The 10,742-nt window shown below is 36.7% G+C and overlaps 1 protein-coding gene across 2 annotated transcripts in view; it reads left to right on the top strand.

Moving 5' to 3' along the window:
- The window catches only part of UNC5A (unc-5 netrin receptor A), a 211,583-nt gene that overhangs the window by 176,169 nt on the left and 24,672 nt on the right, over positions 1 to 10,742 (top strand). For both annotated transcript variants that reach the window (XM_072401038.1, XM_072401037.1), the window contains 4 exons: positions 190 to 375; positions 1,623 to 1,898; positions 3,157 to 3,244; positions 6,685 to 6,853. In XM_072401038.1, the coding sequence (XP_072257139.1) occupies positions 190 to 375; positions 1,623 to 1,898; positions 3,157 to 3,244; positions 6,685 to 6,853 (719 nt within the window). The remainder of the gene's footprint in view (positions 1 to 189; positions 376 to 1,622; positions 1,899 to 3,156; positions 3,245 to 6,684; positions 6,854 to 10,742) is intronic.

Here is a 10,742-nt window from a genome sequence, read left to right as displayed (position 1 = left end):
AAGGTGCAGTCTTGGTTGTTAAGTTGGAATCCCCTTCATTCCCTGCATTCCCTAGGTCTGTAATTACCTTGTTTAAGGATAGTTCTACAGCATTTTATTATATGTATATTTTAAGGGTTTTTTCAGGTAGGTAAAATATGTCTCTTGCAAAATCATTTTGTCCTATTTCTATTCCTTTGGGTGCTGCAGCTGTGGGCGCTCCAGAGGACGTTGCCCTGTACGTGGGTGTGGTGGCAGTGGCAGTATTCTTGGTGTTGCTTCTAGCAGTGATCCTTGTGTGCTGGCGTAGAAAAGAAGGTCTGGATGCCGATGTGGCTGATTCCTCCATTCTAACAGCTGCGTTTCAACCCGTAAGCCTCAAGCCGGGCAAAGCAGGTGAGACCCCTCAGGATAATACATCTACAAAATGTATTCTGTTATTATAAGAAACATGTGAAAGTATTTAAATGAATTGGACTTTTTGTTCTGGATAAACGTATTCTGTACGAAATATGTATAGTGCAATACAACACAAGGTATTATCATATTGCTTTTTCAGTGTTGCAAATTTAGTTAATTAAAAATGTAAGCATGTTCTTCTCCGCTAAGCTCTTGATGTTTGCAACATTTCAGTAAAGCTATAAATAGTAATTGTCCAACCACCCATCAGTCAATTGTGGAAGACAGCAATCCACTCCAGGAAAATGCCACATTGTCTGCAGTAGACTATTCTCCCTTACACTTGTGTGATGGTGCAGTGGAGACCCTGTTTAAAGGTTTCCTGAGTAAATGCAGAATTGTTTTTTTTTTTTTGAAATTGTATGTTTATTGAATGATTTTATAAGGGGGTACAGAAGAGAGGTGGAGTTACACAAGGGGGAATCAACAATTACCAGCAATACATACCACAACTGACAGTTCAAAGACAAATGCGATAACCCTATCACTGACAACATGTATAATATTAACAAATTGAAAATAATAAGGAGGTATTAACTTCGTATCTTGCACCAGATTTCACTACCAGACCAATACTAATAAAATAGTTTTGGCTGGTGGTTCTTTTACCTGCTGCCTATTCAGCTTCCTTTTATGGCTAGGTTGTATTTTTCCCATAGAGAGTGAGGTGAGTTAGTTCTAGGTTCTCAAACACAAAGCATGAACTGGAGCTAGTCGACAGAGAATTGAAAGAACCTTTTTCTGGTATATGAAAAAAGACACCTGAAACCCCTAGATTAGTGGGAGTTTTTTAATAAGCTGCCTAATTCCCAGGGGAATGTGTTCATTTTCTTTTTTCCTTAGGAACCGTAGCATCAGGAGCCAAGGGAGCAAGGGAAAACTGATGCTTGAAATGAGAAAAAAAGTGTCACAATAAATAATTGTTTTAGGAATACCTGCCTTTCACTTGCCTACCAGTCATTGGAGCACCATGGCACTCTTTGCACGATACTCCTTTTCAGCCCAAGGAAATCTGTCCCTCCCTTGAAGCAGCCAGCTGTCAAATATAGCTACTTTTAAAGCACAAATTCCCTGAATGTTTCTGCATGTTCCTTAAAGCTAAAGTTTTATTGAGTGATTGTGTTCAGTTGCACTTAAACAGTTTAGACTATACACAGCCTTTTTTTTCCTCTCTTGTGAATTAGGTCAGGCCCACCTACTTACCATTCAGCCAGATCTTAGTACAGCTACGATGACTTACCAAGGATCCTTATGTCTACGTCAAGATGGTGGGAATAAATTTCAGCTAACCAATGGACATCTTTTGCCACCTATGGGACCAGGAATACCAAGAGAGCATAGCCACACCTTGCCACGTCTCTCCACCCAGACCTACTTCCGCACCCTTCCCCGCGGATCCAACAATATGGCTTATGGAACCTTTAACTTTCTAGGGGGACGTCTAAAGATTCCAAACACAGGTAAGTACTAGTCTTTTTTTCACACTACTGTAAACTAAACATAGGGCTCTAATAATAAAGTGGGGAATCTGACATTCCCTCTAACCTTCTTTGGTACACAATCAGTTACTGCTGATCAAACACATGGACTTGGCAGATTTTACACCGGGGAAGGTTTGAATCTTTACTTTATAAATAGAGCCTATAGACTATCTATATAGACTTCAGAGTGAATGTTCTTCTAATTGCTGGGTAGGAAAGAATCCCTAATATAACAATGCCTCAAGAAGTATTTATACCAAAAATATTTCTGTATTCTATTCATTTTTAATAATAAATTATATATGTATATAAACAGTATGCTGAAAGTACAATCTGGTTTGCATTTAAAATAAAAAATAAATTTGTTTAGTAGTATGTCTATGAATAACATATATCAAAGTTTTCCTGAAGTTGCTCTTGCTTTGTATTTGTTTGTGTTTTAACCAATTTTAATATTAAAATGAAAATACCCGTTGTTTGCTTATCCATCTAGTTAGCATCTATAAGATCAGTAAAATTTACCCTTTATGTAACCATTGCCACCTTAAAAAATCTAAAAACTCACCAAATATGTATTCGCAATATAGAAACATAATATGACAATTTGCATATGGTACAAATGCCCAGAGTTACCAGTGTATGCAAAAAAAATCTGGAAGCTTTTCTACTGTATCTGAGGTCCATATGTACATTTATGATTAGATTTCTGAAAGACAGAGCAATCATCCATCATTACAGCACTACTTGAAACCTAATTTCTGTGTCCATGGAGCAAGTTTTGGCAGTAAGCGGAAACCTCGTCCTTACCATCCTTCCCTTTTAACTTCAGTCTTTTTAGCATTTGAAGGCGACCCCATTGGAAGACGTTTCCTCTCTTCCTTTTCCAGTCACAATGATCATCAAAACCCTCCCTATAAAAGACATAGACAACAATAAAAAATGTACATACACACCAACTCTTTCACTTTGTATCTATAACCTAAAATATGTATTTGCTTTATGTTCACTTCAATAGGCTTTAGGTATTATTTACATTGAAATATATATACGGTAAATATTCAGCAGTGTGGCTTTTCATTTTTATTTAAATCACCCATTAATTTGTTAGTAGACAAGTACTTTAAATAGTTCTAAAGTGCATATTTTTTCACTATCTGTCTTCATTGTCATATACAGCATATGTGCAAAACTGTACATATGGCCTTGCATTAGAGCTTGTCTGTCTGTTTTACCTCAGGCCTCAGCCTGCTTATACCTCCAGATGCCATTCCTCGTGGAAAAATCTATGAAATCTACCTGACACTTCACAAACAAGAGGATATGAGGTAGGTCCCTGAAGATGTTTTAGAATTTATTTGGCACCGAAAAAAATGTTTTTTAGCACAATATTTTTTGCCATGATTTGGCTTATGTTTTTAAATCAAATTAAAAATAGGATTAGCTATGTTACTGTATCCAAATATAATCCCTTCTATCAAACATACCTCTTACATTGCCCCAGGCAGCTTTATGAATTTCTTCTGTATTTCCCTAGGAAGTAGAGAAAATCCAGCTTTTCTATTTCTTCTATGCAGATAATTGAATGCTATTAATGCTTTATTTAAAAATTGAAGTCAGATTTAGGAAAGAACACTGCTAAGCACTCTTTGCATATACACAGACTACATTTTTCTACAGGTAGATTTTATCCCAACTTCTTAAGCCTTAAACTAAAATATGGGTGGGTGTAGGTGTCTAAAGATGCACTGTAAAATAGTATCACACCAATGCCTTTGGTTTAGAATTCTGTTTGTATTACACATACACTTTACAAGATAATGTTGCTTCGCCCATCCAGAGCAAAGAGACAAAATCTTTTATAAGCTCATCCCAACCCAGTTTTACTCACCTTCAAATAGATCTGTTCCTCGGTGGGTGCTGGGAGTTAAACTTTGCCCAAGCTGCTCATCTCCTCCAAAAGACAACCAGTGATCAGTGACAAGCCCCAGAATGATTTAGAAACTTTCTGTATCTGCAAAGTTAAAATAAGTAAAACATCCTCTGCCACTCACAGCCCCACCACACATATGGAAGAAATGAAAGAATAAGAATTGTAAAGAACTGTGTAGCTACTTCTTTTCAGCATGTCCAAATCTGACAACAGCGGGGGACAGCACAGACATAGCACTCCCACGCAACACTGACTAACAATTATAAAGTAGGGTGGACACAGAAAACAAATTTACTGGGTGTTGTTAATTTGAATTTTAGCAGTCCTCTCAATTTAGGAAACTGTGAACAAAAAAATTATTAGTTGAAATGAAACCAAAGCCGCTCTGCCACTAGAAACTTTAAAAGCATTTGTTTAGACTGCAGTCTTTTACAAGATAAGTAAGAATGTAAAACAAGGAATTCACCCAGTATGACATTTAATAACAATTACTATCACTAACTTCAAACAAGTAAATTAATATAGTATACTTCAAGGAGGTATTGTCTGCCGTAATGCATTGAACCAGTCAGAAAGCAGCTCACTAAGATGCTGCAAACTGATTTGACTGGTTGTCATAGTTATTCCACACCACTGCTTTTTGCACTAATGGATTTATTCAATAAAACAGTGCAAAGAGCAGTTATGATGTGAAATGTACATTAACCTAGAGAAAGCAATTATCTTTGCTTTATTCAGGCCAGTTAAGGGAAAGGTGGTTTATGACTGGTGGCTATGCATTGCTGCACTTTGCAGATTTTTCCTTGCATTTTAAATACAACCGATATTACGTTTTTCCCTTGAAAGATTTGTAAAATTATGCATCAAAAATTTTCATGTGGTTTTCAGTTTAAGGCAAAAAAAGGGTAATTAGCCCTTTATGGCAGAAAACACAAAGTGCATGCTTGTACTTTTAAGTGTACATTTAAGAGTTTGGTGTTTTTTGGTTCTTGGCACACCTAAATTGATTATTGCATTATAAAACAGATTCTAAGGTGCACTATTGGAGGCAGAATGCAGTCTATTTTATACACAAAGCTAATTTTCAGCTGTTCAGACCCCAAAAATAAAGACGGTTCATATTAATTCCAAAATAGTTTAGAGGTGACTGGAAGAACAAAACATGTTACCACAATCTTTACATTTGAAGCTTATTCCTGCCCCCCTATACCCCTGTTGTCCTAGGCACTGACCTATGATTGTGATAGTGCTAAAAATGATCATACCCAGGACCCCTAAAACTAAACATACTCAGGAAGCAGAGCCCAACCTCAGGAGCTTTGGCATGACAACCTCCCATCATACCACTTTGCCATGTGGGTAATTTAGAGATCACTACATTTGGGGTAGATGGATTCAGAGATTCAGCTTTGTGCTGAAGTTGAGTGCTGCTTGCTGAGTGAATCCACATTCTTGGTGTCCTAGAATGCACCAAGAAAGATTTACTGTGAAATAAAGGTATAGATTAGCTGGATATTTTGCTACATGGAAAACTTAATGCAGAGTGTAAAACTGTGCAAATATATCTTGTATCAATTACTTCTTATATTCTTCTTAAATTATTCTTAAATTTACTTTGTAACCATCGTGCAAAGCAACACTCTAAATGATTTGATGTTATGTCCATCAAGTGTACCCCACACAGCTCAGTCAGGTTAAAGCGGTCTTTCTGAACCTTTATAACATGTGGGAACATTTGAAATAACTATCAGTTGTTAGGGGGCCTTATTATAATTACTGTAGTAACAGGTACAGTTACAGTAATTATAATAGAGCCCCCAACAACTGAGAGTCATTTCAAGGGTTCCTACAGCTCACGTAAAACTTACTTTGTGGTCAGTAGCCCCTTACATTGTTGGTCTTTAGGAAGAATGTCACCCATGCAGATAGCCAAAAAGATCATTGGTGTCAAACAAACTGACCTGAGAGGTATAAACTGCTCATTGCTCAAGGAACCCCCAGCAACCTCCGAAGAAACCCTAATGTTCCACAGAACCCTGCTTGGGAAAGACTGGGTTAGAACAAAGAGCAGTGTTTGCAGACATAGGGCTTCCATTGCAGAAACTGTTATCAGCCCAGCTTTCTAGTCAACCCCATAATGTAAACCGTATTAACCCTAAAACCCTACTGAAGTTGCATTTTGCAAAAAAGAAAAAAACACCTAACTTTTGGATATATAGGATTGTATTCATGGTAGTTTTTTTTTGTTTTCCACAGCAAAGGTTAAAACCTTAAAATGCTACAGGCAAATTACATGGCAATTTTAGATGCAAGTAGTATTTAGTGGAGTTGCTTTTCCTAGGATGCTGCACAGAAATGATTGACAACCCTTATTTATGTACTAAGAATATACCAGATATAAGATATGCTAATCCATATTCATTTATTGTAATGTCTAAGGCTAAGTAAATCAGTCTACATGAATATTGATCTAATAATAGCATGTAGTGTGTATTGATTTATCGCATATATATATATATATATACTTCCTAGGGCTGTTGTATGGACTGCATTGATTTTAGGTCTGACCTTGCTGGATCATAACATGGATTTGTGTGACCTAATGTGAAATTTTATACTTGTGAATGTTATGCAGTGATGTGAAAATGTTGTGTCCATGACAGTATAGTGTGAATAAGTCCATAAGTTTCATCACACTTTTTTCCAAGCTAGTTACACCACTTACTGAACAAGATATTATGTTTATTATCCCTGATGTGTATGATTAAAATTACTACTTTGTCACCTCTCTGCACATGTATCTCACACCATCTACCTATTCTTTCTCATCTTGAGGTTACCCCTAGCAGGCTGCCAGACACTTCTGGGTCCTATCGTCAGCTGTGGGCCCCCTGGAGTCGTGCTTACCCAACCTGTCATCATTTCAATGGACCACTGCCTGGAGCCCAGCCCTGAGAACTGGACTGTACGTTTAAAGAAGCAGTCCTGTGAAGGCAGCTGGGAGGTAAGCTACACAGACAGCAGCAGAACCTCACCACTGACAGTCATATGAGGGGAGCTGGCTGTGAGCATTCTGCAGATGACAGGTACACAGAAAGTCACACATGCATACAGTTTGATATGCTATTCTACAGCTAGAGATTACTTCACATAAGCAAGACATGCCATCTGCTGCCTACATGCAAGTGTTATCACTGGCTGGCTGATTGAGGGTTGCTATTTGTCATCTTACAGGCAGAGGGCACTGTGCTCACAACAGTCTCTAACATTGATAAAAACAAGGAGTTCTATTATTGTCATCAAACCAAAAATTGTTCTTGGCAAGAACTGACAAATCATGCAGCTCTAGTTGTTGTATGCTTAATCATATAATCATTTCACATACAGTAAAAAGACACCAGCAAAGCTGGAACTATGCTCCTGACATCTGGTTTATTTGTAATGCTATAGAATAGATAAATGTAACTAGTGCTAATAATATGCTACTAAGGCTCAGCAGAGCAGATTCATACTAAGTACTTGTATTTATTTATAGAATGTAAATGACATATTGGTATGGTGATGTGAAGTTTTGCAAAGCTGTTTTTGGCAGCTATAATTTGTACAAATTCTACATAGTTATTAATGTTTCAGTCATATATCCTCTAGATTTGCTTACCCTTATAAAAAAAACAATGATATTCGTAAGTGACCTATTGAAAAACTCAATCAAAATGTTAACAAGGGCACAGTACATCTGCGATTTGGATACTAGGCAATTCCTGCAACTATGATGCAGATAAAGACTGATTGTATGAAGTTATCCTCTCTGAATTTGTACAAAGACATTTGTTAATTGATAGCAGTACTGTGCCTACTAAGCACTTTAAAGGTACCCATGGGACAGTCTTTAAAATTGTGGCCATATATACGGTATAATAAATTTACTTAAAACAAATCTGAGCAGTTCCAGCTGGGTATATGGTGAAGTCTAGATTCACATCACATCCATTATATGTAGTTTGCCCATGTTAAATGCACTTAGGTTGATGTGCTTTTGGCATTTTGCATTTCTGATTATGATTTTTGTTTACAACACAAACCAAATTACATTATTTTGCTTACTTTAGTATGCAGTATAGCATGTTGTATTGCATTACTTCACATTTACTACATTTACTACATTTGCGTTTGCTCAACGCAAACTGGACTGAGCCTATTGGAAACAATGGAATTCCACTCTTTATTGCATTTGGCCTGCGTTGAGAACCACAGCCCAATGCACATGGTGTAGCCCAGAGGGAATGTATAGGAAAAGGTTCTTTTAGGTAAAAAGTGCTTGTCAACACGATAAGTAACTCCCAGTTGGGCTCTTAGGCTCCCGTCACATTAAAATTATAATTATGAATATTATTAAACAGGATTTATATAGTGCCAACATATTACGCAGCACTGTACATTAAATAGGGGTTGCAAATGACAGATGAATAGAGACAGTGATAGAGGAGGAGAGGACCCTGCCCCGGAGAGCTTACAATCTAGTAGGGGAATTTACACACAATGGGATGGGAGATATGTAGTGATGGTTCCAAAAGACAGAAGAAGACGGGTAGGCTAGTTTGAAAAAAGGGGTTTTGAGTGCTCTTTTGAATGAGCAGAAAGTAGAAGCAAGCCAAATAGGATGAGGAAGACCATTCCAGAGAGTTGGGGCAATAAAACAGTATTGTAGTATTGTAGTTATCAACATCTTTTTGTTGTTATGTTATCTTTAACTTGTGAAAGATCCATTCCAACAACAATTATTGCATGTGTGTATGCAGCTTTTGATTTAAATGAGTTGTTTCAGTAAAGTTTTTAAACACTACAACAATGACAGCACTACAACACTACAATAATAAACATAAACAAAAAATGACAGCCTTGTACACAAGAGGTACAAAATCTGAACACTTCTTGTCTAATAACAAGTGTTATGTCATGCATTTGAACATTGTCCTGGCTTGTTGTAACTGTTGCTCTTCATCACTACTTGATAAATTATTTGTAATAGCTTTACACTGCTTGAGCTACAGAAAACTGTGCTTTGTTCATCAAGGTCAGCAAAGAATGGAGCATTAAGCAGGGCAAATTTTGAATAATTACTTCAGTCATGGTAGGGTAAGGGATACATTTAGAGCTTGTGCCCCTAAGTTTAAGACAAATATTCTGCAGACTACTGCAGGAATCAATATGGGAGCTTAAATGGTAACAGTTTTCACTAAAAGTAACCAATGCCTGTGGACACTTTTTATTATTCAATTAGCTGGTATTGCCTAGGTTTTTGAAGGTTTCAACAGATTTACTTTACAAATTAGTTTATCAATATAATAATTATTCTCCTTTACATTTTGTTCAGTTTTTTTTTGAGGTCATGTGATAGATTTGCTGGCTTTCTATTGGAAATGGTACATATGAGTAGAAAAGAAGAGATGAGATGAATAAACCAGTGGAGAAGGTTCAGAAAACAGTGAAATGCTTGATTTACCCTCCAGAATTGCAGCACATTTTGTGATGGGAGATGAGCAGTTTTGTGTTGATTAATGTCACAGTAACTCAGACAACAATGATATGTCTGTGTTTCTGCTGGGATTTATCGATTAAGTAAGGCAACAAAGGTTGAACTTGCCCTTCACCTTGCTTGAATCTTAGAAGACAAACAAAAGTATTACGGACACTGAAAAGATTTGTTCTCCCTAAAAAAGCCAATTACAAACATACTTTTGGGGGGATTGGTGAGGCTCTTTATGAGGTACTAAGACCCATATAACTTGTACACTTGGGAATCAATGTATTGTAGGACAAGGAACAATGATGATGCAGGCTGGTGAACAAGGTATTCTTTAACAACATAATATCGCTACCACTCCATATAGCAATCCAGTAATGATATATTGACCTTCTGTCTTTACTGTTTTATTGGATGAACTTGAGCCCAAAGTACAAGGACATGACACTCATAATTTCAAGGTCTTTTTTTTAAATGCAGCTTTCTTGTTACAGGAGCTATTTATGTAATACGTGTCTTCTAATAAAAAAGACAAAGCTTTTTTTCATGGATGGAGTAGGGAATGGGAGGGTTAAAAACGCTGTCAGTTTTCTTCCTTTTTGTTTTGTTTTTTTACATGTGTCTCATTTGGGAGACTTTCCTTCTGTTCTTGTATTAAAAATTTAACGAGGAAGTCAGAAATTTTTTTTTCAATCTGAACAATACAGATTACATATTTTTCATCACACTTTACCGTTGGCCAGACAAGCTTTGTTGATGGCAAATTGCATAGATCACAGTGGAGATCATTGGTGTTTAAATGTTTCAAATACTTTGATCACCACTTTCTTTCTGCTTTTGCTACCACAGTGCGATTGTGTGTACTCTATATCCAAATATGACAATCAAATACTCTACTCAAGTGACTGCAAATTTATTGTAAAAGTCCATTTTGACCTTGCCCTCTTCAGCCACCAATCACATTAGGGAGGTTTAAAACGCGTTGCTATGCTTAACCTCTACAAGAAATTTTGAAACTAGCATACAATAAAAGCTGCCTGTATCTGTAGATCTCCTGGTTACTTTGTAGTGGGGATTTCACTGAAAGCACCCTTTTACTTACACATTTCATTTTATGCCATCTTGAATTGTGCTGCTTTGTCAAGTTGTCTTCAACTCTGTTAGATGATTGAGACTCCACCTGTTGTACCAAGTAAAATAAAATAGATATGTGTGGCAGGGAATCTGGCAGGCAGACTTGCAGGAGACCATTTGAAATATAGTAGACTGCCAATAAGTAACTTGCTATCAGTTTTGGGTTAACTTACCATTTTCCATAAATGAACAAATATATCATTCTTTATTGATATACATATAATAACAATTAGAA

Source organism: Pyxicephalus adspersus, chromosome 2 (genome assembly GCF_032062135.1).
Source record: "Pyxicephalus adspersus chromosome 2, UCB_Pads_2.0, whole genome shotgun sequence".
Classification (NCBI taxonomy): Eukaryota; Metazoa; Chordata; class Amphibia; order Anura; family Pyxicephalidae; genus Pyxicephalus; species Pyxicephalus adspersus.
Note: the sequence above shows the minus strand (reverse complement) of the source record. Positions and strands in the feature narration are given on the sequence as shown.